Raw genomic sequence first — 27,544 nt, forward strand, 5'->3', positions numbered from 1 at the left:
TGAGTTCCACGGAAGAAGGCAGAGCTGAAGAAGGGAATAAAATACTGCATGTGCAGACCTCTCCAGCTTTGGCCAGGGATTAATATTAAATACATCTGAGTCATGTTAAGGTTGCATGTTTCTGATCTTGGCAGCTCCATCCATGATTCATAATAAATCAAAATTGGAAAGCCGTTTGTTTTCTTGTTTGAACAACTTTCACTTCCTCAATAAAACCAAATGGTGTGCCTCTCGTGTACACATATGATCGTTCAGTTTGGTAGTTTATTGTTGTCAAATTCTGTGGGTGCAAGATGGAGGGGCAGCAGCAACACAGCGATTCTTAAAGCGGGCATTTCCTGCTGACCTTCACACTTGTGTCTGTTCTGGGTCTCTGGGCTCATATATTGAACCTGACACCAAAACAACATGCAGGCCAAAACACATCCAAGCACATAAGATTCACCATGGAATGAAACTAAATATTCAACAAAATTATGCTTCTCATAGGCTAATCTCCTCCAGAAAATCAAGGTGACACCGAATATTTAAAATACTTGACCTATTTGAGTGTAAAATAATGACAATAACAATACCGCAATAATAATCACTGCAGATTAGTGGCAACAACGGTGCATATTGAGTACACTGCTGTTGATGTTCCAATGCAGTAGTTCTATTTGAGCTCACAACTTTTCTGTGTTTCAGTAAATATTCTGCAAATATCTTTCTGTGCCATTATTATGAGCTGAAATATGTTGGGTTTTATTACAGAACTAGTATATTGTTGAGCTGTCTTTATTTTGTGTGCTCACTTGTGACGGGCAGCAGTGCCTTTGTGCTCTTTTGAGTTTCAGTACACAGTCTTTAAAAATTGCAAATCCGCTGTGCCAACAGTGAATTGGATTGATTTCTCGCAAGCTGTTGGGTTCTGCTGACATTTGTGAGAGATTCTGTTCATAAGATTTCTGGACAGAAGTTCTAGATGTAGCCATAGAGTTAAGGTAGTCTGTTTTGGTGGAATCAGTTTTGCGTCTCCGCTTTTTGAAAATGATCTGGTTTGGTGAAAACGTAAATCAACGATGACTTCAATGACACTCAGAAAAGCAAACATCTAATGCGCCAAACAGAAAATCAAGAGAGGAAATCACAAAATAAATTCTATGGGGCGCGGAGGGGTTGTGAACCCACAAGAAAGTAACAAACTACACAAACAACTCCGAGACAGTCCAGTCTCCTACAAAAGGAAAGATGACGTTTGGGGACTATCCCCCACCCGCTTCTAGTTGAGATGGTATAATCCAAGAGGTGCCGCTTAACGTTACCAGCCATGTGTCGTTATAAAACAAACACATGACGGAAGTCCAACAGAGCACGAAAGCAACGCATTCTCCCCGTACGTAATTAACTCTTCTCGAGCATTTGCTCCTGAGCAAATTGGAGAGTTCACACATGCAAATTTACATCGGTGCTACTTCGCAAACGAGCATTTGCTCCGGAGCACATTTTTAAACAACCACCCTGAGGTAGATCAAATTTACTCCGATGTAAGCTGTTTTCCGGGGCTACGCCGTAACTAATTTGCATGTGTGAAAGCTCTACTGGCGCAGTGCCGGACCAAATCTTGCCGTGTGAACACCCCTCACCTTTCCACCCTCACCGTTGGCCACAAATTTGGTTTGTAAAGTAATGACTATTTTAAAGGAAGTATGACAACCGAATTTTGAGTGGGGGAGATTTTTATGGTAGCTCATTATTTTGTATGCCACATGCTACAACGCTCCGTCTTGTGAAATGAGAGAGCTCTCCTTGGAGTGGCTTACTCAGAGGTATCAGAGATACATCATTGCAAGCAGACTCAAATGATGATGATGATTGGGGGGGAGGCAGCGTTTCAATTGGCCACCCACTCACTCTTGCATGATTTGCACATACCACGGCCTTTCTTCGCGACAGCTCCTTCCACTTTTGAAATCCCATCCTCCATGCCTCTCTTTCGCCCACTCATTTCACAACTCGGGGCAATATGACAAGCAAATAAAGGAGCGCCAAGTCGATAGAATTCAGGAATCGTCACGTTTTTGGTCAATTGTTGTTCTGAATCGAAGGAACTGTTCGCTGTGTTGCTCTTTTTGTTTATGTTGTCCTGCAGCATAAAGAAATTATGGATTCAATTCTCACAGTGTCTTGAGACTATGAAAATATCGTGTGTGATATTATTATTCATTTTTGACACGAGACGGATGCTTAATTTTTATCAATTACAATTGTTTCTGCTCATTTACATTGCATTATTATCGCCAAATAGATACAATACATCGAACCTCTCTCCACACAGAAACAGAAACAAATTATTTTGGCCATTTTTCGTCCTCTAACCTTCAGTATTCATATCCCAATAACAGATGGCAAATTGCACAGACAACTTCATCATAAACAGTAGAGCAGGGGTGCCCAAACTTTTTGGATCGAAGATCTACTTTTCGATCAACTAACCTCCCGGAATCTACCCTTACCGCCGCGCGCATGCGCACGCGCACACCCGCACAAACACGCGCGCACGCCATGATGAGAAACAGCCTGAAATGGAGGCATGCGACGCACTTTTGCAGCCTGGTAACTATCGTAGCTCACACGTACGGTTTTAAAGTGCTTCCCCGGGCCCTCCTAGATTCCTATTCTTTGCCCGTGCCCTCGGTGAATTGTACACGAAGCAAACTCTGAATGAGAATAATAACGATAAAAGATAGAGCGCAACAGCTCTAATTACAAGCTGCAATTGCAGACTGCTGAGCGCAAACAACTTCCGGTGACGTAATCACACGCCACCGTAAATTCAAGATTTACCTGCTTTATTTAATTTTTTAATTATTATTATTGTATTTTTTTGTGAAAATGAGACTAATAGGATGATTAGGGTGCAGCGTACATTAACACAAAAAATATATATTACTAACATGTACAAAGACACACAAATGTTTGGTTTTTTTTCTCCTCGACACTCCTCGGATCTACTTGGGACCTGTCTTAGATCTACCGGTAGATCAGGATCTACCTAATGGGCACCCCTGCTGAGTATAATGCTGAGCTGTGTGCAGGGGCAACCAGCACTGATGTTGATATTCAGTCCGCTTTAAAATTAGACCTTTTTCTTGAAAACAAAACAAAACAAAATGTTGGAACACTCTGGTTGACTCGGTTTTGAGGTAGATGATTCTCTAAATTAATTAATTGAATGTATTCATTAAATAACTCAAAATGAAGAATATTCAAGCTCTTAATATGTTCCGCACACCCACAGCAATCTCCCTTCAAGCAACTATGGATAAAACGGGATGGATGTAATTCAGGGGGATGTGCATAGTCGACAAGGCTTGATTGCCGTCGATGATGCAGATTTTCTACACGTCTAAAGGGTGTGACCTTCTTGTAAAACTCTTAACCTTCATGTCACTCTTTAAATAGGTGACCTGGGAAGTAAATTCCTTGTGTGTTCCTTGCATACTTTGCCAATACAGTGATCCCTCGCGACTTCGCGGTTCACCTTTCGCAGTTTCAGTGCATCGTGGATTTTTCAAAAGCGTTCATCAAAAAAATAAATAAATAGCAAAATGACGCAAAAGGTCCGTGAGGGGCAGCGAAAGTCAGCAAAACAACAGCAAGTCAGATAGAGCAACATATACAGTCCTACATAGACAGTACTTTTATTGACTTATTTTCCAAGATGGCGCCCGAGTAGGCAGCAGTCGGCAAGTGCCCTTCAAGAGCCCTGCGTTTTCAATTTTTTTGTCTTTTGTTTTGTCACATGGTGTTGCTGTTACATCGTGTGGACCTGATGTGGACTGTTTTAGCATTTTTGGCCACAACATTCGTCAAAGAAGAAGAATCTGTGCTTAGTGGTTGCGCCTTCTCGACAGCACCCGGCACTGATTTTGATTGGGAGGAATGTTGGCGCCATTTGACTGTCGTTGCTGGCGCTTGTGTCTTGCGCCTGTAATGGGCAGCATTTTCACAGCCCGTTTTGTTCAGCGGAAAGGTCTGTGCTGATGAACGGTCTGCGGCTGGATGGATGCATGGCTTGAGGAGGCGACGATGATAAGAAAGGAGCCCATTTGGAATTGAAGTGGATTTACATGGGACAGGAGAAGAGAGCCAATCTCTTTTTCATCAAATGGACGCTACAGGTTTTTGTTTGCTTTCAAACTTAGCTTGTAGCAGACGTGTGCACATTTCAGCATGACGTCTTTGATCCACTGGTGAAAAAGACACTTTGATTTGTTCCTCTTTCATCTATAACTGCTTCAAACAACAAAGTTTGTTATGTTCACTTTTCTTTTGATGGGGGCACCCGCAGCGGCTCCTCTTGTTGCATGTTGTCTTGAGAGGGAAGAAATTTCATCTGTGCTGTACAGCACATTTGACAATAAAGTTGTACTTGACTTGACATGTACCGTATATTTTTACTGTATTTAGTTATTTATACACTAACCTAACCTAACTTATACATCTTATACACATGTGTAGTATATAGCATTAAGTAATGTTCATTACTTCAAACATTTACTTCTAGATGCATGTATACCATTAAATTTGGCCTTATAAATATATATACTCATACACATGTAGATATACCTTTACAGGGAGGTACCTACTTCGCGTATTTTCCTCTTTCGCGGGTGATCTCGGTCCCCATTAGCCGCGATAAGTGAGGGGTCACTGTAAATCCGATTCTGGTTCCGACATTCTGATTTTAAAATTAGTAAAGTAAATTCCATCATGTTGAAGGAAATTGAGGCCTGTCTCAAGATTGAAGGCATTGCCTTTTTGTCTTGGTTGCACAGGATGGACGTCTCAGGCCCGGAGATCAGCTCATTGCCATTAACAAGGAGTCCTTGATAGGTGTTACCCACGAGGAGGCCAAAAGCATGCTCAACAAAGCCAAATTCAGGTGGGTGAAGCGGAGACATCTCTCCACCTAATTCATTGTGCATATAGTAATGTATGAGCAATGTATCTGTTATATTCCCAGTCAAGAAAATGCAGTGGAGATTGCTTTCATCCCAGGTAAAGGACTTTTCCAAAGCACCACATCTCTTCACAATGGTGTTCAGCGGGCAGCAGCCAACTCTGGACGTTTAAAAGTCCACATCCGATCACCCGAGGTCAGCTCACAGTTCTGGACCTTCCATCCAATTAATTTCTAGACATTTGCTTTCTAAAAATATATTAAGAAGAAATACATATCAGTTATTTTGCATGTGAAAACATACAGACCAATTTTCAGTATTATCTAGTATTTGATGACTGCTTTTTTTTTAATGTAGCCCCATTGAATCTGTCATCTTAACAGCATTGCATTCATTGCTGCAGATGATGCAGAAGCGCTTCACATCTTTTGTAGAATTTTTACATCGGGGAGCAAACCAACACTGTAACCTCACTTAAAGAAAAAATGATACACTCAACAAAAAAGAAAAATGGGTTTAGGTTACTTTTTGTCGGCAGTGCCACAAAACATAAAAATCTCAAGACTAGTTAATATTTATTTCTTTTCACTTTAATTATTTTATGTGGTGTCACTATTTGTGTGTGTGTGTGTGTGTGTGTGTGTGTGCGTGTGTGTGTGTGTGTGTGTTCATTGTAGGTCTGTGCAGAGGAGCCTGCCCCAGTGTCCTCGCCTTCTCCTGACATCTGTCCGCCGGATATCCATATTTCAGGTCTCAATACATGTTATGTGGGAGTGGCAACTCAAACAGAATTTCACCCAGATTTACCAAACTTTAACCTTTCGGCAATTATGGTACAGAAAAGTCTAAATGAGATTACAATGCAATGCAAGGAAATGTGTTTGTGTAGCACCATTCATTAAAAGAATTTCATATCAAATCGGTTGCAGCCCAACAGTCATCTGCGCTGTTAACCCAACAGGGCGGTGGTGGAATACAATACAATACAATACAATACATGCTGATTTATATAGCGCTTTCACAACAGCGGCAGCTGTAACAAAGCGCTTTACAAAACAGTTAACATAAAGTAAAATAATAAACACAACACATAACATAAAACACAGACAGTCGTGCAGTCCTAACCACTTTTCCGTCACACGCTTTGTTGTTTGAAGCAGTTTGAGATGAAAGAGGAGAGAATCAAAGTGTCCTTTAACCAGTGGATCAGAGACGTCATGCTCAAAATGTGCACACGTCGGCTACAAGCTAAGTTTCAAAGTCAACAAGAAGCTGTAGCATCCATTGACGAAAAAAGAGATTGGTTCACTTCTCCTGGAATGTCTCAGGTGTGCAAATGTGTCAGATTGAGTGAAGATTGAAATTGAGGGTTATCATGTTTATTGTTATGAGTCTTTACGGTTCTCAGGTGAGAAGGTGCTAAGACAATGTTGTTAAGAGCAGCCAAGAGAGTGTCCTGATTGAGGCAGCTTTTAATTGGCATGTTGACCAAGGCATCAGGGATGAAAAAGAAATAATGGTCAGACTGGAAATCCAGGACAGGAAGCGCAAGGGACAGACTATGCTACACTTAGGCAAAAGAATGGAAATAGCTGTTGGAAACACTTTCTTACAGATGAGGCAGGAACATGACGCTAGAAGCACATATGTACATACATCTTGTACAGGCGATGTCAATAAGGAATTGGGAGCAATTGTTAATCCAACAATAGTCTGCCATGAGGATGTAAATTGAATCAATTTATCTCAAGGTCTCAGTAGGAGATGTGTGCAATTCAATCAAGAAGGTGAGGTGTCTGGCTCCAGGTCTCCCTAGCGGCATGTCACAATCGGTGATTATATCAGGACTGTCACCAAATGGCATTGTGTTAGAGGACTGGTCGCCAGGAAGACAAAGGCAGAGCAGAGAAAGGAATGGAAGCTAAGAAAGAGTGCTGCGCGGCTTTCACAATAGAGCTGAGATAGGCTTTTGGTAGGCAGGAAGAACTTGGGCAGTGTGGGATCGGTTCCCACTCAGTGATGATATGAATGTGGGTGTGAATGTTCATTTGCCGCTATGCGACTGATTGGCGAGCAGTTCAGGGAGTAGTCTGCCTTCCACCCAAAGTCAGCTGGGATAGGCTCCAGCAACTTCCCGCGACCCTCTTCAGGATAAACGGTGCTGAAAATGGATGGATGGATGACATCTTGAGCTCATTAGATTTGGGTTTTGTGATAAAAGGGTCTTTGCTTGGCTGAAGGGAAGATCAGAAGTGAAGAAAACAAGACCGTTTTGAGGGCAGCCATGATATGCTGCTCTGAGGCACAACAGGATGCACATCTGGAGATGGAGATGTTGAGGTTCTCCTTAGGAGCAATCAGGGTGGATGGGATAAGAAATTAGATGATCAGATGAACAGCCAAGTTTGGAAATCTTTGGAGACAAAGTTAGAGTCACCAGACTTGGAGGTTTGTAAACTCACAAGTAGTGAGTTTATTGGTAGTGTGGTATATGGTTTTTTCTGCTTCGCTGGTCTTCAAAAAACACTCGGTGATCGGTGGCTGTTTCCCGACGAATGAGCACTTCAGGGACCACGGCTGATTGGGAAAAGATTTTATTCTACCAATGTCAGAGTGAAGTCTTTCCAAAAAGTTGAGTGGCCCAAGGCATGGATGTAAAAAAGCCCCCCAACCCCTGTCAGGCCCGTATCTTTTATACCTGGCAAGGAGCTGATGTCATGGGTTTGTGCACCAGCTGCGGTTTTCAATTTACTAGTTTACTTCAGTCCTAAAAAAGGAGATCTTGACCAGCGCTGTTGGTGATGGACGACAACAGCCACTTTACCTTATTATAGGATTGCACACATTGCTGAAACTGAATTCTCCCTGACCAGCAAATATAGAATAGAATCGTGTCACTGACGCCAGGTGGACATTCTAAGGCCACCTACAGGAATAGAGAGGGAATTCCAAATTACACTTCATTCCCACCTTCCGGGACAAAGTAATAGTCCCGGAAACGGTCTAACAAAAGATAACATCGGTAAAGGTCCAAACATCTTCCCCCAACCAAATTTTATATATGCTCACGTCTACAATTTGGCCCAAAATCCTCAGCCTAAATCACGCTCGAGGCATGCTACGTAAGGTTATTTTAACTAGGAAAGCTCAAACTATTTAGTTAGCCAATTGCTCCCTGACAACAATCTGAGGCCTCTCAGGAACCACAAGCAAAGAAAATTGAAGTCCGCATAATTCAAACGACGATACCACCCCCCTTAGGTAATACCCTTACAACGGTGACAAATTGCGAAGTAATGAATTTGGTGTGGCCCGTTAGAAGCCCCAAAAAGCTGCCGGCCCCTCCTCAAGAAAAAACCTCGCCAGTCTAATGACAAGGAAAAAGAGGAAGGCCCTTTCTACCATCCCCAGTGGTTCCCTTCACCTGGTGTCAACCAGGTGTAAGGAGCCCTGGCACATTACAATCCACAAAACAGTATGAGCTCACCAAACAGTGTGAAAATGGAATGACATGTCCCCCTATCACCAAACAGTGAAATTGTACCGTCACATGATCAGCCGGCCAGCAGGTAACAAAATGAGGTAAAAATATTGGAATAAACAATGAGGTATATAGTAATGAGGTATCAAAACATGCTATCAAAACAAGCCCCCGCAATGTCGCCCCCCTTCTTCATGTGTAAGTGCGTGCCGAGGCAGAGTCCATTCCCCGAATTTTCAGCGATAGAACGTGCTGGGTATCACTGCCCAGGGCCTGCTGTCCATACAAAGTCCTTATGTCCAGGTCACTGTCCATAGAGTCCCTTGCACGGCCCGGGTCAGCATCCAGAGGTTCGGTGTTGTCTTCCCATTTGGCGGTGTGTCTGCACAGGGACCTTCCTGCCCTTGCGCAACTACATGGCAGTATGACAGCTCTTCCCAACACTCCCTCAACATTGCTCAATGTAACGCTCCGGCCGGACTCTGTGGCGGACTGGGCGTCCGTCACTGGGTCCTGTTGGGTGACCGTGTCCATTGGGGACACCATCTCCGGTGGTAGTTGGCTCGGTGTCGCTGTGTTGGGGAGAGTCACCTGCATCTGGGGAGGGCGCGTCGTCAAGATTGACATTGTCGAACTGTTGGCTTCCTCCATCGTCGGCTGTGTCGCCCCCGATGTCCTCAGGAACAGATACAGCAGACACGTTATCCACCACAGCTCGACCTTGCCCGTCTTCCTCCCGATCTGGGCCCCCGGGCGACTCTTGTTCTGGCAGTTGTTCGGAGTTCTCGCAGCCGCGACTCCCTCTTTGGGGTTCTTCATCTTTGGGCACCTTGACGCAGTGTGTCAGATGGTACCAAGTTGGCGACCCTTTCACTTGCACCGCTGTTCCGGTACAGCGGACAACTTCAAATGGCCCCTGCCGTCTTTCGTTGTACCACTTGCGGCGGAACACTTTCACATACACCTCGTCTCCTGGCTGAACCGTGTCTTTAGTATTTGCTTCGAGTCTCTCTTGTGCTTCTTCTTGTTTCTGCCTTTTTACGTGCAGAAAAACCCTTTGCCCCTCCACATGTTCTCGGAAGACGACGTTTCGGGGGCGTCTTCAAGCCGTTCCAATCCGGCTTGTCACTGCAACCACCAGGTACACGTTTCACACGCCTTCTTTCATACACATTGCTGACAGCTCCACTCAAAGAATAACACTGACTGCGCTTTTGAGGAGTTTGGGGACGCTGAAGGGAGTTTGGTAAGGCCTGGTTGAAGACAGAGGTTTAGGGGACTGAGGAGGTCTTAGTGATTTTAAATGTGGAGGTCCGTAGCATTGAGTCCGGTTGTTCGGGGTCTAAAGCAAGCATCGGCTGGTGCGCTTCCTGGCAGCAGAGTGCTGGTTGGCTTTGACTCCGTCAGTCGTCAAGCCCCGGACATTAGCAGGTTGCACTCTGGCACCACCTCCTGGCTCCTCAGCGGCGTAGGGAGCGGAAGACGAGGAGCTTAGAGAGGAAAGTCTCAGCTCGTTCTTCTCCAAGTTTGTCCTTGCTTTCTTCAAAACATCCCGAGTCCTTGACAGCTGGTTCACAATGAAATGCTCCATGCTCTCCTTGGTGCGACTGGTGCTCCTCAGTCTTTGAATCGTCCCCTTCAGTACCTCCTCCTGCTCAGACACGCGCAGCTTGAGGGACAAGATCTCCTCTTGCATCGACTGCTCCTTCTTCAGGTTCGGCGTGGCGGCGTCGGCGCTGGGCAGCGCCGCCCTCCAGAACATCTTCAGCAGGGATGCCGCCTCCTCCAGAATCTGCCTCAGGGTCTTCATGTTGGACAAGAGACTCGGGACATTGCCGTAATCCAAGAGCTGCTCATTGTTTTGTTTCTGGGCGGCTCCTAACGGTGGAGGAGAGCGCAGGCGCGGGCGCAACGCTGCCTCCATGCGCTGCACGATGCTGCGACCTTCAAGGACTTGTTGCTGGAGAGCGTTAAAGTCATCCACGTGACCGACGGCGTGGCGGCCATAACGGTTGGCGAACGAGCCATCGGGGGCGTCGCCTTCCAGCTCAGCGTGCGGGTCGAGGGGGTCGTTGGCGGCGCTATGGTTGTCATCCAGGTCCGAGTAGGGGGGCAGGGAGATCCACAGTTAAAGAGACCAATGTCCCTGACAGGTGGAGAAGGGGCCGGGTCGTGCAGCAGCTGTCGCCTGTAGACGTTTTCTCTCTGAGGGCTGGCGCCGAAGGCCGACAGGGACGGCGTGCGAGGGGAGCCGGCGCCCAGTTTTTTCTCCAGCTGCTTGTGGAGCTCCAGCTGCTTGAAGGCGCTATTCTCCTGGATGCTGCTCTGCAGCTGGGCCCGCAGACTCCTCACCTCGCTCAGTAGCTCCGCCGACTCCGCGGGCAGGCCAGGAGCTTCGCACAGGAAGCCTTTGTTGGATTTGAAGCTGGAGCACACGCGATCGTAGACGTGCAGTTCGTTCTGCAGGGAGTGGATGAGGTCTCTGCTCTCACACAACTGCTGCTGCAGTAGAGACGCCTCGTGCTGCGCTCTGTTGATTCTCTCCTGACCGGCTTGCCTCAAGGCGAGAATCTGCCGTCCCTGCTCCTCACTGTGTGTCTGAAGTCGTCTCAACTCCTCCTTCCACTGCTCAGCTTCCAGTTCGGCTTGCTTGAGGCGGGCACGTGCTTCGATCAGCTCCTCGCACGAGTCTGTGCTGGCCTGTAGACGGGACTGCAGATTCAAGTTCTCGTCTGTCAGGACTCGGATTTCATTCGACAGATGTGTGACTGTGTCCAACCCTTGAATATAGATGTTTGTAGCTGCTCCTCCGTCGCGCCCAGGGTTTGCTAATTTTTCCTCCAGCTGCTGTCGGAGCCTTTCGTTGGTCCGAATGGACTCTTCCAGACGCTGGCGAAGACATCGCACCTCCCGTAGGTGCTCTTCAATTAAATTGGGCCCCGAGCCCGACTTTAGTGAGTGACCCTCGGGAATGCCGCCCAGCTGGTACTGCGGAAAGACATTCTAAGGCCACCTACAGAAATAGAGAGGGAATTCCAAATTACACTTCAGTAGTAAGATGAGGAGGAGGGAGCTGCCATGCAATACAGCTACAGGAAAACGTTAGAGGTGGTTCATGGATGGAGTGAAGAAACACAGAAGGGTAGTTGGTGTAATAAAGGAGCATGCAGAAGACATAGTAGGTTGAGATCGAAAAGGATGTTGTACGATGGCTACCTCCAGAAGGATACGCCAAAAGAAAAAAATATATATTCATTTTGCTGAAATGAATAGTCTACGACCATTTTTAACTTTTGAGACATTTCCTGTATCAGTTTATAGCTCACATTGCATTGTTTTGAGTCTCGGCCTTCAATAGACCACCTATTTGTGGTCCTGAACTGGTATTCCCTTCGCTTTGTGTTTTGATTGGGTCAGCACGGACTTATTTATGCATGCCACCGGAAAGGCCGCAAAGTCATTAATTGCTGGGGAAAATATGTTGAGCTCTCTAACTTTATTACTTTTGTGTTCATTTGTACATTTGTTATTCCACTTGGCCCATTCATGGGCAAAGAATGTCACTGTGGCTGGAGACTGGATAAGCAGAGGGCATGATTCACTCAGTGCTAAATTGTGTTTTTCGGGTTATACCGTATTTTCCAGATTACAAGCAGCTACCTTTTAATATTTACGGGCTAATGAGCTTCATGTGGTCAGTACTTTCACACCCGCCATTGGTTGTCTCATTTCTCAAATGGGTTAGTCTCAAATCACGGAATGGCGAGAGCTCAGAGATGTCGCCCAAGAGTGAGCGAGCACAAACCCCCCCGTGTGGTGTCACGCATAAAAAAAATAAAATAATTGAGGATTGTGCTGACAATTTCCAATGATTCCAAGTGTGTCTGAGGTGAGACTAGCTTTGAAAAATACGTTTCATGGCAATTCCACGCCAGGGCCACCATGACTGTTGGTCAGCACCAAAAAACTATGCCCGGCAAAATTGTTAGCAACGTAAGAGAACTTCTATTTAACAAAAAACAAGTGTCTGATCTGAAGAAATCTATCAAATTACTATGTGGAGAATTGTTAGATTTTATTTTTGTGTGGATACCACAACACATATTTTCGGACAACAAATCAGGTTACCGTAGAATACATGAGTACAGAAAACAGGCTTATACCAAACACACATATTCATACAAAGAGGAAGGAACAATATTTTCAGAAATTGAGTAAAAGCGATTACCCTGCATATCTGACCATCTTTCCTCTGACTGCAGCCCTCAAATGGTTTTGTGGTGATATTCTGACGTGAGCCCCACTTACCTGAACCCGCAACAGAGTAGAATAATCTCCACTGCACAGCCTGTTACTTGGGTCACTCGGAATTCACTGCTGCGAGCACACTTTTTTTCGTTCAACTTCGTTTTTGAAAATGTTCACAAATTGACACTTTGCCAGCTGTCGGAGCCTAGATTCGAAGAAAATGGCAAGTTCCAGGTTTGTTGCTAAAAGGAAAGAAAGTATTCTTAATCCGCTCTGAATACATTTTTGTGGATTTATGATAAAGTTCATTTTATTTGAATATCCCAGGCATGGGATTTTCACATATGGTGAGTGACTTTCAGCGCCAGAGCCCAAAATTCCAAAGTACAGAGAGTAGACCCTGTAAGAAAAATTCTGGGGTAAATTATTTTTATTTACCACCCCATAGATTTCTTTCATTCTGTTCATCATCATCGGTCACTCTGAAACAGCTTTGATTGATTGATTGATTGATTCTGTTTTCGAGTACATTCCACACAATGCTCACACTACAACAATCAACAATCATACAGAATGGTGACAGAATGGGACAGGAACAAACGAATTTCTTTTTTTTATTAGTTTTTTCTGCTAAGGGAAATTCATAAGGGAGCAACTCCAAATAAATTCAAGCACTTTGAATTAGGTTACTAATCACTAAATTGAAAAACAGGGAACATCGAGATTTGGCACTAGGTGTGGAGGACAAGATTAATGTAACGCCCTCTGCCAGGGCACTGTGACCTGAGTTTGACATGCACAGTTTAAAAGACACTGACAGCTGGAGTTCTAGTGAAATTACCAATCAGTATAACCGTTTAAATCTATAAAGTTTGTATCAGTATTGTGGCTGAGAGGAAGGCATACTTTTAGGGAGACAAATCTCACGGCACACCAGGGGATGGTGTGCCTCTGACAAAAAAATATATTTTTTCTGTCATCTAATAGAATATCATTTAGTTGTTCTTTCTGTCAAGATAAGTTTCTGGATAAGGTAAATTGGCAAGGATACACTAACTGTTATACTAAACAAATACATTTCTAACCAATTTAGTGACATTTGAGAGCCCGCACTAATGTGCCCTTGCACTCTGGTTGGAATCACTGCATCGTGGTACCAAATGAATCCACTTTGACGCTCATCAGCTCAAGGTGGCATACAGGAGAGAACAAGATTACCAGAGCTTGTTGGACTCATAATCTAACATTTAAAGTAATAATTGAACAACAAATATAAAGAAAGACCTGTTTCAGACTACATTCTTATTGATAAACATGCAAAAACATTTGACATTTTCAGCCAAGTAATTAAATACACAGTGTAAGTGGCAATATTGACCAGCCGCTTGTGCAGGGTTTTTCACCCTCTCAGGGGGACCGCGGTTACTACAGTGGACGGTTTATCATGTTATCAGGTTACAGATTAATGCAAATGGCGTGAGCGTCATAGGGCTAACATGTTTGTGTTTGTATTTTGCCTTCAAACAGCCAAGCAGACAAATATCTCCAATGGTAAGGGTCACACGTGGGTCCCAGAACCCACACGCCTCACATCCCAATCCTATTGACAAGGCTTACCACAGTCCAAGTTATTTTCTAGGTGGTTTGACCCCTCCTTAGCTCCCTTTCAGGCTCTTATTGGTTAAGCCAGTTGCTAGCTGTGACAGATGTCAGCACTTTCCAAAGAGGTGCCATGATACACATGCAGAAGCAAAATACAGTGTTTGTTTGGGGGGTGGGATTTGCCCTGATTGGTCACGTTAAATGAATCTACATTTCAATTTGAGAACTTATCATGTCAAACTATTTTTGCATCACTTAAAGAGCCACAACACAAAGCCGATGGAAAATCTACTTACACATGCTCGCTCATCTCTTTAAGATGACGCTGACGTCTTGTTACACTTTGTCTTTGTCACCCATCCTGAAACACAGCTGGGCAGCAGCTCATCAGTGGTGTGCAATCCTGTTAGAAAGATAAACCGGCATGTGCCGACATAGGTAAAGCCCTATATGCACGCGAGTGTTTCAAGGGGGGCGGGGGATGGTTAAAGATGAGCCAGTAACAGAAAGGAATTTCTCCTCACATTTGTATCGTGTTTTTCAAATCTATAAACCTGTGCAAAGATTAAAATTACAAGTTGAAAAGGCAAGAAAAAGGACAAGATCAGGCAAGTTAGAAATGTATGTACAAATAGACCAACCCGGGACACACAATCTAAATTAAAATTGGCACAAACGGTTGTCGGGACTTGTACAATTACTATTAATACTTTTCACAGGTCGTACCACCACACGTTGTTCAAAGCGTAATAGTTCACGCAAGGTCAAATGGGCCTTTGTGGATGTTCATCCTTAATTGCACGAAAGAAAAGTGAATCATATCAACTGTGTGTCTTCTTATTCTTATTCATCCCATGGCCTAAGAGGCCGTCGGGGTGCCATGGTGGAGGTCTGGGCAGTCAGGGATCTCCAGCACTCTCGGTCCTTAGCTGTTCGTAGCAGGGTCAACTGTGTGTGCAAGCAGCATTTAACGCACAGACTGTTGTCACGGCAGCAGTCATCACCACCGGTTAAGGGTGGGACAGTTTAAATCCCTTGGATGAAAGGGAGGCAGGTTTTCGCTGCTATCAGGTTACTCCCAGCAAAAGGACTGAGCACTTTCATAAACACACGCGCCCGCACACATATCCACACACTGCAATGGCAGTATCGGTGCCATTGCCATAACAAGCAGACTCACAAATCTGGGACAGGGAAGCTCATCAAATTAGTATTAGCCGCTGACTGTCTGCTCTGCTGTTTTTCACCGTGTTTCCTCGCTCCCATCAACATAATCACTCATCTTTCCACTACTCCACTCTTTTTAATCATGTTTTTTTTTCATCCTGTACTCTCATGCTAAAAAAAATAAAAACCCTGATAACCGCAACAACCCTCTTCTCCAAAATCCAGATTCATCCACTTGATTAGTCCAGATTATACATCCTGTCTGTTATTGCCCAATCAGATCACATACTATCCTCGTCCGTGAGCCACTTGTTTAACTCCATCTTTTCTTTTCCCTCTCTAGATTCAACCAATCCGAGTTCACCCACAGGGGCCAAACCTAAGATCACACTCGACCCCTACATTCGGCTCAAATCAGACAAGTTGGATTTGGTGAGTCCGATCAGAGGCATTTTTCCCAGCAATTGAAACCAATTCTGAGGGACAGTGCATTAACCCTTTCAGCATCCCCTTGCTGACTTGCAGTTTCACACCCACAGTCTTATTCAAACCTGCTAGAGACGAAAGTGCTGCAACAGTTATGTTATTCATAGATGAAACTATTGGAACAATTTTTGGAGAAATGAAAGTGCTGCAACAGTTATGTTGATAGTAAACGAAAATATTGGAACAATTTTTGGAAAAACGAAAGCACTGCAACAGTCATCGGGAAAATGAAAGTGAAGTATCAATTGAAAGCTACACCCTGTTTAGAGTATCTAAGACTTGCCTTGAGATATTGCTTTTGCGCATTTGTGCGCTGACCACAACCATTGTTTGAATCACACTTCTCATAAAATCTTCATGAAACAACTTCTCCATTCCCAGCCTCTGATTTCACACATTAGCTCAACCAGAATTCAAACGAACACACGTAGGACGCGGAGGATGCAGAGGACGGCGAAAGGATCCCGCCCCACCAAAACACCCCCCCCTCCCAACAATAATAAAGTATTATTGTCAAACAAAATATATCCTGGATTGTTGTGGCTATGTTGGGAAACAAAAAGGAAATCAGTCTCCACATGAATTGGGTCCCCGTGCTTGTTGAATTGCAAGCTTTGAAAACTGTAACTCTATCAGGACCTTTGATGTGAGAGTTCAACTTCTTTCGTGTCTTCAGACTGATTGTACTCAGGGAATTTCTCTCATTCAGATAAACTCTCTTGCAGCTTTTTTTTCAGTTTTTCCTCTTTTGCACCCTCTTCCAGCCCCAAGCTCTTTCTCTCTTCATCTAACTATTGATCTTTCTACAATCTGACTCTGCTCTTTTACAATGACACACTTCAATTGAGTTTTCACCATACTCTTATGAGCACTTGATCTCATGGTTCCTGACGCTCACCCTTGCCTTCAAACGTCACATCTCTCTGCGGTTCAGGACCTGCTGTGACTGATTCAGCCATATGGGCTGCTTGTTGTTGTTTTGTGTTTTGTCAAGATCCCACACAGATGGAGCTCAGTTCCCCCGTTTACCAATTCATTCATAAGATTAGAGAGAAAATGTTTAAATAGTTCAGTAGTAGTTAAGAACCATACATTCATATCAAAATTGTTAAAAGAGAGATAACCATTTTGCCTGAGACCTTAATGCAACTTGCCATTGGATATTTACATCTGCATGTAATACTCATCAGCCCTGCAAAGATATTGGTTGGCAATTTTGCTGAAACTATGAAAAATGTTGATTGTGATGTCATTTGAAGACTGTTTGTGCTGTTTGCTCTTTTTTTGTGTTTTAAATGTATATCCATTTCTTGTTCCAGCTTTTTGGTATGTCATCACTACGCTTGCCAATATGCATAATAATCATCTCAAGCCTGACAAGTGGCGCTTCTGTGATTGTCTTCACGTTAACTCTGTTCATTACTTGCAGGCTCTGTCCTTTCTCGGCTTGGATGTCACGGACGAGAAAAGAAAGAAGTTACGACAGAGCCTGACGCCAGACCCGCAAGGCACTGTGGCCTACGGAGGTGAGTCCCTCATAAACACACACGCACACATGCAAACGGATAGCTGCTTCGAGTTGCCTCAACTGCAAGTGACAGATCCGTGTTGAAATGCTGTCAAATCGCAACTCCATTGTGATGGCTGTATATCACTTATTGGTTGTGGCACTTGTGCGCGATGTCACATGGAGCCGTAAGCCTGTTCTGTTTCTGCAGCTTTGTCTGATATGTGTTGAATTTGAAATACCCGTTACCGTAATTGCAAAGAAGGACCTATGAAACATCTTCAAAATAATTCCTTGGTGACACGACTGCGCCAAAACAAGGAAATCGCTATCTACCTGCACCAGAAGCCCTGGTTGATTGCTGAAGGCTACTGATGCTACATTCAGGACACACAAAGCATCAGAACGGTAGCAGGAAGAATGATGAGGGCTAAAATCTCAGACAATCCAGGGGCACTTCAACTCCAATGATGCTCAGAGCATGTGGGAAGGCATGAGCGTCTATCACAAACGACACCAAGGATGCTCAGTGCCCAAAAGACCCCTCTCTGCCCGATGCCCTCAGCAAGTTTGTCTCCCCGCTTCAAGGACCCCACCAACAGCACCCCAAATGTCAGACTCACAGCACCACCCAATGACACGCAGCCCTGCTTGTCCCCAGCAGACGTGAGGAGAACGTTGTGACCTGACAATATCGCAGGGCAGGTACAAAGATGCCCATCAGCGGTCCAAGATACTAACAGACATTTTCAACGCCTCGCTCCAACTAACATCTGGCCCACCCTGCCTAAAAACTGCCCCCATCATCCTCATACCTAAAACCTCCACAAGGTTTGAATGACGAGCGGCTAGTAGTCCTCGCTCCGATAGTCGTGAAGTGCTTTGAGAAGCTGATCATGGTACGGATCAAGAATTACATCAACATCATTACGAAACCTGAATTTCTCCACCGTTTTCAACACCATTATCTCACAGAAGCTGATGCAAAAGCTGAACATTCCCGTCTGGACTACCTGACCAACAGTCAGGTTCGACAGCACCGTCACTGGCTCAACCTACAGAGTTGTGTGACGAGCCACCCGCGGTTCACACTACTGACCATATGACTGCTTTGTGAAATTCACGAGCTGTCTTCCAGTCAAGTTTACAGATGCCACAGTGGTAGCGAGATGCATCATGCACCACACTGTATCAGAGTGCAGAACATTTGGTGTACTGGTGCAGAAACAATATTTGCATCAATGTGAAGAAGACCAAGGAGATGTTGGTGCACTGAAGGAAAAACAGACACCCCTTTTTCCCTCTGCACATCGGAGGAGCAGCAGTGGAAGTGGTTCCAAAAACTTAGAAGCTTGAAGTCCACCTTTTCAAGGACCTCACCGGGAGCCGAAACACTTCCTGTCTACAGAAGAAGGCTCACCAATGTCTCTACTTCATCCAATAGCTGTGACGTGCTGGATTAGGGAACTGTTTCATGAGGAGCTTCTCTAGAAGTGTGTGGAAGAGCGTCCTCAGCACCATCATCACCATGTGTGGCTCCCGAAAGGAAGGCTTTTCAAAAGATGGTAAAGGCGGATTTGGGGGAACGGCCTCTCTGCAACTGCAGACGTCTTCACCAGCGGATACAGAAAGAGGGCTCTCTGCATCATCAAGGACCCAGCACGCCCCACACACGCCCTCCTCCATCTCTTGCCCTCAGGAAGGAAGCTAAGGAGAATCCAGAACAGGAACACCAGGCTGAGGAACAGCTTCTTTCCGTTCCGCAAACTTTCAGACTGTTTAACTCACGCAGTGCTCTAGAGCCGCAACATCAGCAATGCCTGTTCATCCTTGCACATTGAACACTTTGTCCTTGAGCACTCAGCGACCGACCGATGAGCACATTCTCCTCACAGTTCAGAGTTCATGGGTTCATATCCGGGCACCGGCCTTTATGTGTGGAATTTGCATGCTCTTCCCATGCTTGCCTGGCTTTTGTCCGGGTTCTCTGGTAGCCTCCCCCAATCCAAAAACATGCATGGTATCTTAACTGAACGCTATAAATTGGCCATAGGTGTGACTGTGGGGGCGTTTAGGCTGTACCCCGCCTCTCGTCCAAAGGCAGTTAGGATAGGCTCAAGCACACACGGGATCCTCGTTGTCACGTTGTGCCCGAAGCGATAGACAGATCGCTTCGTGCACAACAAAAATAAGGAAGTGGATCCCCGAGATAGCAGACAGAAAACGAGATCTTGTCAAAGAACAAAAAGAGTCTTTAATACGGAACACAAAATACCCGACAGGAAGAATAACAAAAAGCGCTGGTCAAATAAGGACCAGGGTAAAAATAAGGAAACAACAGAAAACGCTCGCGGAAAACAAAAGCGAGGAATATCTGAATAGACTATAGGAATAATTTACAGACAATCAATAACTGGTACGACAATACAATTGCCAAAAGGCTAGGAAGCAACGAGTAATATTAATTTAGGGTTTACTTTCGCGAAGGAACAATGGCGCGGCGTGGAATTCTCCGGCAGTGAGATGACTGCCGGAGTCTCTAAATAAAGGGGGGTAATCAGCCCGAAATTACGGGCAGGTGTGCCGATGGCGGAGGAGAAAACCCGCCACCTGCTGGCGGACACGCGACGTGACACTCGTGAGCATAAGCGGTATGGATGGATGCGTATAGCACAACCTCTTTATGTGACTCACTCCAAATCAGCCCTACTTTGATCATTCAATGGCTCCAAAATGATATTACTGAAGAGAATCTAATCCGGTTTGGTAATCTGAAACATTTCAGTACAATGAAGATGAAGGAAAATTAGAAATCAGGAACAGGGCACCTGCTTTTTCACGCGAGGATGTTGGATTCATTTCTGAGCCATACTTTATTTTGTGATTTAACAGTAATGGAAAAAGCACAAATCCCTCCATCAATGTTCCATATCAGGGTCATGGGGACTGAGCTTTGGCAGGTGGCAGTACACCTTGCCGTGTATGTTCATAGTCAATATTCACATTAATACCTATGGATTTAACATGCATCATTTTGAATGTGGGAGGAAGTTGCCAGGAACAAAACCCATTGCAAGCACAAGGAGAGCATGCGAACCCTAAACAGGAAGGCCTGAGCAGCAAATACAACACATCAGCAGGCAGCCCACTTCCACGGGAGCTTTAGCGCCTATTATGTAGTCAGAGTTCATCGCAACTTTACGATGCAAATGGAAGTGAAATTTCCAAAGTATTTTCATGACACCTTGGGGAAAAAAAGCTTACTTCTAACTGACATTCCTTCTCCGAACTTTACCAGAGTTTGTTGAGGCCACACGGACCATTTTCCAGGACGACTTGGAGGAGCTCAGTTTAGGTGCAGGTCCTTTCATGTTCTCCTCTCACGAAGCAGCCAGTCTGATGGACACGTCGGCCTTCCACTCCCCTGTAAGCAGTCATCTCATCCTCATCCGAGTGGCGTGTAGTTTATTCACTATGATCACTATCTAATTGGACCAGTGTGTGTAAATTTGCGTTTGCGTCCGCAGACATATGAATCGGAGTGCAGCTACAACAGTGAGGAGCTGGAGCAGTTTCAGAGTGAGGTGAAAGAGCTGCAAACCCAGATGAAGCAGCTCAAGGTGAGTGCACGCTCGCTCTCAGACTCAGGCCATGGCCACACAAGCACGGCATACGCTCTGATGTTTGCAGCCGACAGTTTGTGTTGCGCAGCACAATACAACCGAATCATATCATATTGTGCAGTCAAATTGAAATGGAGTGCCTCTCGAGTTTGGGTTTATGGGTTGATACCTTGCTCAAAAAGGTACCGTATTTTCCACACTAAAAGGCGCACTGGATTATGAGGCGCACATTCAATGAATGGCCGATTTTGTTTTGTTTTTTTCATATCTTGGATGCACCGGAGCTGCAACAAAACTTATTTAATAAAGCAGTGACAGTTCACTGAACCAACAGCGAGTTATAACATTGACTAGTTAACGTTGAACTCTCTTACTGCTATTCTATTTCCATGTTCTATTGCATGTCACCAGCAAGGAGCCATTTTGGGGTCGACACATTATCATAATGACCATACACAAGGTGCACCGGATTTTCGCTTAACAAATCGCTTAACAAAACAGTTAATATAAAGTAAAATAATAAACACAACACATAACATGGACAGTCGTGCAGAACGAATAATTTGAATTACAGAACAGCTTTGGCTCTTTGATCATATAAATTCACAAGCATACAATGAACCACAGCCACCCCCAATGATCCAAGTTTTCAAGATTTATTTATTTTTGTTCATTTCATGTTTTTGGATTAATTTGAAAGGGAATTCAAACATATAATGTGTAGATCGAAATAAGAAGTTAGAGGTTTTATAATTTCGTATAATCTGCAGTGTCAGACAGTCAATTTGTTTGTTCAGGTTTGTTCTGGTGTGTCACCCAACCCTATTTATACTGACTGCTGAGAAGTAAGGCCAGCCTGACTTGAATGTTCTTTTTGTAACAAATCAGACATAACACAACATTTTACATTTCACTGATGGAGTTTTACCATTCTAAAAGGCAAATCAATACAAGTCTATCAACTGGAATAATACAAGTCAGTAAGTATGCACTACCTTAATTCATTGACCTTTTTCTCGATGCACACTATATCCACACTGTACTTGTAGTTTCTATCATTCAGTTCAATGAGTTGCATTTTTGGGGGGCATGTTTGTTTTGACAGGTGGTACTAAAGGACATGGAGCACAGCAAGAAAACGCTTGAGGATGAGCTGCAGAAGACCTCTGAGGTATGAGACAAAGACACAAAAGTAGTGCCTCGTGCATCAGATGATATTTAAATGTGAACACAAAAAGAATTTCCAGTTAAGATGATACACTGACTCCAGAGCATCCTTTCAGAAAGCGTGTTTGACTGTGGAGGAGAACGCCCGTCTGAAGAGCCGACTGCAAGCAGCGGAGGCTGAGGTGGTGCAGCGCCCCGCGAGCAGTGCCGAGCAGGACTACGAGGAGGTGATCCAGCTGCTTGAGGCTGAGATTAAAGACCTAAAGAACCAGCTGGCGAGCAAGAGACAAGCACGAGGAGGAGAGGCCACAAAAGTGAGTCTGCCAATCAAAGTCAGACTCTCTCAGTAACACGTTATTTAAAAAGCACAGAGACACAGGACTCGCGCTGGATCTCATTAGATGATGCAGTGGGCGTTTTTTTTTTTTTTTTGTGAAAAGCAGCAGATTAGTTGTTCTTTCACACTACACACTCACACCCCAGCCAGCATCAAGTGTAATCCTCGCTCTTCCGTCGCAGCATAATTACATGGAACTCTGAGTGTTTTTTCTTCTTCATTATATAGTATGTCTCATCGTGTCGTCTGTTCCCCTGTGCTATAAGAAAAGGCTCGATGCAGAGAAGGCGCAGCAGTTGATGTTCCGTAGTTCTAAAATAGGCTTGAGCGTTTCTATTCTGCATTCTTTCTTGCCTCCTCCCTCACCCGGTGGGTGCCTGCAGCATTGTCAGTCCCAGTGAAGCACACTCGCTCTGACTGAGCCGCTTGAGCCGCAGCCACAATATTCAGCGGCAACCTCGCTGTGATAAAGCAGAGGCTTTTCATTCTATTGCTCTCGCTCTCAGGCTCACCACTCACAGCTTTTCATCTCGAGCGCTAAATCCCTTGGTTTCACGCTGCCTCTCAGGGACCGGCGACCTTACTCTGACTCCCATTCAAATCATCAGTTGCAGTGATCACTTGGCCCTTTGATATTCCTCTCGCGTTGAATCATTGTATCTCTTTGTTTGCAGTCCGAGTTTAACCAGGTGATCTGAAACGGTACGCTCCAAAAGTAATGGTATGGTGGAAACTGAACTCACTGCCAAGTAATTAAACCACTATTTATTTATTTATTTATTTATTTATTGGCACAGTGCCCATTAATCAACACAAGAATAAACAGTGTAGATGTGCCAGACTTTCAGCATACCGTAAATACTAATTTTCAGCCCCAGTCCCAAGGCAGGTTTCTAAAATAGCAAAGTGAGACACATAAAACCTTAAAATAGAAAATCAGTAATAAGTAAAAATATGAACTGAATAGGTAAAACATCATAAAACGGACAATACAAACAGTTGCCGCACTCCAGTGGATCAGAGATGTCATGCTCCAAATACGCACAGATCAGCTTGAAAGTAAACAAGAAGCTGTAGCGTCCACTACACCACCGGATAAGGTGACGAATGATTTCCCACACAGTTTGGGTGTACCGTTTTTAATACATTGGTGGACAAATGATTCACCAAGCCTCTGACTTCATTTTGCTGTTGCCATGAAAGTGCGACCCCTAAAGGTCGACCCCTTTGTGTTCATGAGCAGCCTTTATTTCTCAACGGTTTATTTAGCCGTTCTGGTCTTGTCTCATCAGTCTTTGAATTTTTGTGTTTCGCCAGTTTCGAATTTGATGGAATTCCAGTCTGGTTTTATATTCTGCCTTTTAATGAGTGCTTTGTAACCTCTGTACGTTGTGTTCATCAAGTCGCAGCACTCGGCGATTCAGGTACATTCTCTGCGCCCCCTAAAGGTTGTTATTGATCTTTTCTTGACAGCTTTTCTGTCAACAACTGGTATGGTTTTCCTTAATCTACCCCATTCAACGTTTAACATTTGAATGTCACTTCATTCTTCAGAAAGTTACAAATGATTGTATTGGCATTTTTTTCCAGGTTCACAAGTCTCTATCTTTCACCTTACTGGAATTTTAATGATCGTTATACTGATATAAATGTCCACCTAAGAGGCAAAACCAAAACCTGAAATCACCATTGATATTCACCAATATTTAGTGTTCAAATAATCATCTCAGTGGGCCACACATGGGCAACAGAATATGCCAGTCAGTCAAATGTTCCAATAATTTTGCTCACATGAAAAATGGGTGTTCTCTTCCAATTTCTGTATGAGATCCAGAAGTACATTCCGAAGAAATTATCATCATCATCAAACTTAAATGCATTCAAGCCCACAGCAAAAATAAATATGTCGTCAAAGTTAAAAGAATCACATCTTTCGTTTCATGAGAGTCCATTAAGACTCTTTATATTGTTAATATCTGAATTAATTCATGGCGTTATATGAAATGTATTTTTGCCAGGAAGAGGTGCAGGAACTGAGCAGGAGGCTGACTGCCATCGACTGTCAGCTTCAGAAGTCCGAGGTCAACAGAAAACATCTTGAGATGTCCAACAAAAGACTGCTCGGCTTTGCACAGGTACAAAACTCATGTGGAGCCAAAAAAATTGTGTCACGATAATGAAAGGGACAATGGACTGGGCTGAACATTGGCCTGTACGTAAATATGATGTCAACACTACAATCGGCCATCCCCTGAATAACTGTAGTGATTTGAGTTTTATTGGGTGATACATTTTTAGCCCAATTGGAATGCCCCCAAACTGAGAGGAGTCTATTTGATTTGATGCCACCTAATTATTGTGCCTGTGCTTGGCCCTCAGAACGTCCACAAGGTATTAACAACACCCAGTCTGTTTGGAGGAGAACTTGGGTAAGGCATACATTCTTAACTCAACTGTTTGCTGCCCCGCTGTTAATTTACTATTTTGCTTTCTGTTTTATGTGGCAGGAGCATCAGGCCGTCACCGGCTGCAGATAGTACAGACACCTTGTCGCCTCTTCCCGATCCTGCTTTGCAGCTGGCTGTTGAGGCCAAAGAGCTGGTGCAGGGCGTATTCACCCTCCCCAATGATGACAAAGGTATCACATGCTCTCAGCTTGTTAAAGCAAAAAACATTGGCTTACCCTTTCAAAGCATCCATCCATTTTCCGATCTATTTTATCCTCACAAGGGTCGCGGTGGGTGCTGGAGCCTATCCAAGCCGTCTTTGGGCAGTAGGTGGGGGACACCCTGAACCGGTTGCCAGCCAATCACAGGGCACACAGAGACTAACAACCGTTCACACTGACACTCACACCTAGGGACAATTTAAGGGGTGTTCACACGGCACACATTTGCTCCGGTGCTGCATCGATGTATTTTGTTGCGATATATTTTACACCGGAGCAAATTTTGTGGAGCGGTCACACGTACAAAGCCGCTGAGCGTGTTAGCACCGGCGCAGCGTCAGTGCAGCACCACTTGCGGTCACACGGCAGTTTCTGCAGCGGAGCAAAACGACAGAAAACAAAAAGCTGTCGTGTTGGTTCTTTTTAACTTATACACAACTCAAGCAACTACTGTCACGCTGCATGCTGGTGGTGGACCCCAAAAAAAGCAGGCAGGAGAGAGGAGCTAAATCCTAAACAAAGTCCAAAGTAACAAACAAAAACCATGGCAGAAACTAAAAACTCTCAATAACAAAAACATGACCAAAACAGGACTGAAGCTAAAACATAACAATGAACTAAACATAACTGAAACAAACATGAAAGTAGCAAGGCGCAACAGCAACCAACAAAGCATGACAGTAGCAATAGCAACAATGACCCGACACCGAGTCTTCGGGCAGGAGTCCTTTTATACAATTAATTACCAAATGACCAACAGGTGTGCAGCTGCCGGGCGAGCCCTGCAGTGCCACCTGTTGGTCCTTAAACCGAATCATGATAACTACTGTACAGGCACGTCCTTCTCGGTCTCCGTGCCTTGGGCTTGAGAGTGACCGCCCCCGTAGACGTAAATCAACGATGACTTCAATGACACTTTAAAAAGCAAACATCTAATGCGCCAATCAGAAAATCAAGAGAGGAAATCACAAAATAAATTCTATGGGGAGCGGGGGGTTGTGAACATACAAGAAAGGAACAAACTACACAAACAACTCCGAGACAGTCCAATCTCCTACAAAAGGAAAGATGACGTTTGGGGACTATTTCCACCTCTCTGAGGTGGGTTAAATTTGCTCCGGAATAAGCAGTTTTCCGGAGCAACACCGGTGTATATTTGCACGTGTGAATGCTCAACTGGGGCAGCGCTGGCGCAGCACCGCAGCAAATCTTTCAGATTCAGAAAACTTTATTTATCCCCATGGAGTAATTTGGACTGAGCAGGCACGCTCTGCACAAAAAACATGAAAAACAATGACGAACGTGGGATACAGTGCAAAGGGCCTGTCGGTACTCGCCTGTACAGCGCCCAAGATCTTAGTTGAGAAAGTAAACACTAGGGAAGGAGAGGGCAAAAAAACATGCTCGAACTATCCTTCTATAATTTAAGTCTTGGAGAAAAAAAATCCCTGCACATCAAGCATATGACAGTTACAACAAGTCGCAAGACATAACATGTAATGAGGGGGCGGATGGATGGGGGGTGCTAGAGCGACACGGCCCGACCAGCGTGCTGCCAGTCCGTCTAGCGCACAGTAGATCAGGTCATGTGACGGGGGGGAAAAAAAAAGGAACGATGAAGGCGGTGATGATAAGGATGTGTATGCGCATTTGATAGTCTGGTTGTGTGTGCCTAAAGGCCACAGAAGGCAAGGGGGGGACAGGGGAACAGAGCAAAACAAGCGTCCGTCTTCGTCGAGAGCCAAGCAGAAAGTTGCCGTGTGAACACCCCTTTAGAGTGTTCCATCAGCATGCCATGCATGTTTTTGGAATGTGGGAGGAAACCGGAGTACCCGGAGAAAACCCATGCAAGCAAACTCCACACGGGAAGGCCAGAGATCAAACCCATGACCTCTGCACTGTGAGGTTGACGCGCAAACCACTGGACCACCTCCTTTTTAAGCAAATAAACGTTAACAACATCGTCATTTTTTTGTTTCGTATCTGTCAGCCCAGATCATCTAAATCCATCCATCCATCCATTTTCCGAACCGCTTAATCCTCACTCGGGTCGCGGAAGGTGCTGGAGCCTATCCCTGCCGTCTTCGGGCAGTAGGCGGGGTACACCCTGAACCAATTGCCAGCCAATCGCAGGGCACACAGAGACGAACAACCATGCGCACTCACTCTCACACCTAGGGACAATTTAGTGTGTTCAATCAGCCTGCCATGCATGTTTTGCCACGCAGGCCCAGGGAGAACATGCAAACTCCACACACACAGGGAGGCGGGAGCTGGAATTGCTACACTGTGAAGTCGACATGCCAACCACT

The 27,544-nt window shown here is 44.7% G+C and overlaps 1 protein-coding gene and 1 long non-coding RNA gene across 3 annotated transcripts in view; both read left to right on the forward strand.

Annotated features, from left to right (window-relative positions):
- si:dkeyp-72e1.9 (syntaxin-binding protein 4) overlaps nucleotides 1–27,544 on the forward strand; it is a 66,680-nt gene that overhangs the window by 37,774 nt on the left and 1,362 nt on the right. Inside the window, exons 9-21 of one of the 2 annotated variants that reach the window (XM_052049652.1) lie at nucleotides 4,821–4,927; nucleotides 5,009–5,141; nucleotides 5,624–5,696; nucleotides 14,203–14,226; nucleotides 15,788–15,876; nucleotides 17,360–17,456; nucleotides 20,736–20,863; nucleotides 20,965–21,057; nucleotides 22,166–22,231; nucleotides 22,344–22,541; nucleotides 24,583–24,699; nucleotides 24,944–24,993; nucleotides 25,072–25,202. In XM_052049652.1, coding sequence (XP_051905612.1) covers nucleotides 4,821–4,927; nucleotides 5,009–5,141; nucleotides 5,624–5,696; nucleotides 14,203–14,226; nucleotides 15,788–15,876; nucleotides 17,360–17,456; nucleotides 20,736–20,863; nucleotides 20,965–21,057; nucleotides 22,166–22,231; nucleotides 22,344–22,541; nucleotides 24,583–24,699; nucleotides 24,944–24,993; nucleotides 25,072–25,202 — 1,306 coding nt within the window. The remainder of the gene's footprint in view (nucleotides 1–4,820; nucleotides 4,928–5,008; nucleotides 5,142–5,623; nucleotides 5,697–14,202; nucleotides 14,227–15,787; nucleotides 15,877–17,359; nucleotides 17,457–20,735; nucleotides 20,864–20,964; nucleotides 21,058–22,165; nucleotides 22,232–22,343; nucleotides 22,542–24,582; nucleotides 24,700–24,943; nucleotides 24,994–25,071; nucleotides 25,203–27,544) is intronic. The other variant, XM_052049653.1, reaches the window with a different exon arrangement.
- Nucleotides 5,704–14,159, forward strand: LOC127590302 (uncharacterized). Its single transcript, XR_007959586.1, has 3 exons — nucleotides 5,704–7,433; nucleotides 11,486–13,792; nucleotides 14,035–14,159. It is a non-coding gene; the product is annotated as an uncharacterized LOC127590302 (long non-coding RNA).

This window comes from Hippocampus zosterae, chromosome 17, assembly GCF_025434085.1.
Source record: "Hippocampus zosterae strain Florida chromosome 17, ASM2543408v3, whole genome shotgun sequence".
In the NCBI taxonomy this organism is placed as follows: Eukaryota; Metazoa; Chordata; class Actinopteri; order Syngnathiformes; family Syngnathidae; genus Hippocampus; species Hippocampus zosterae.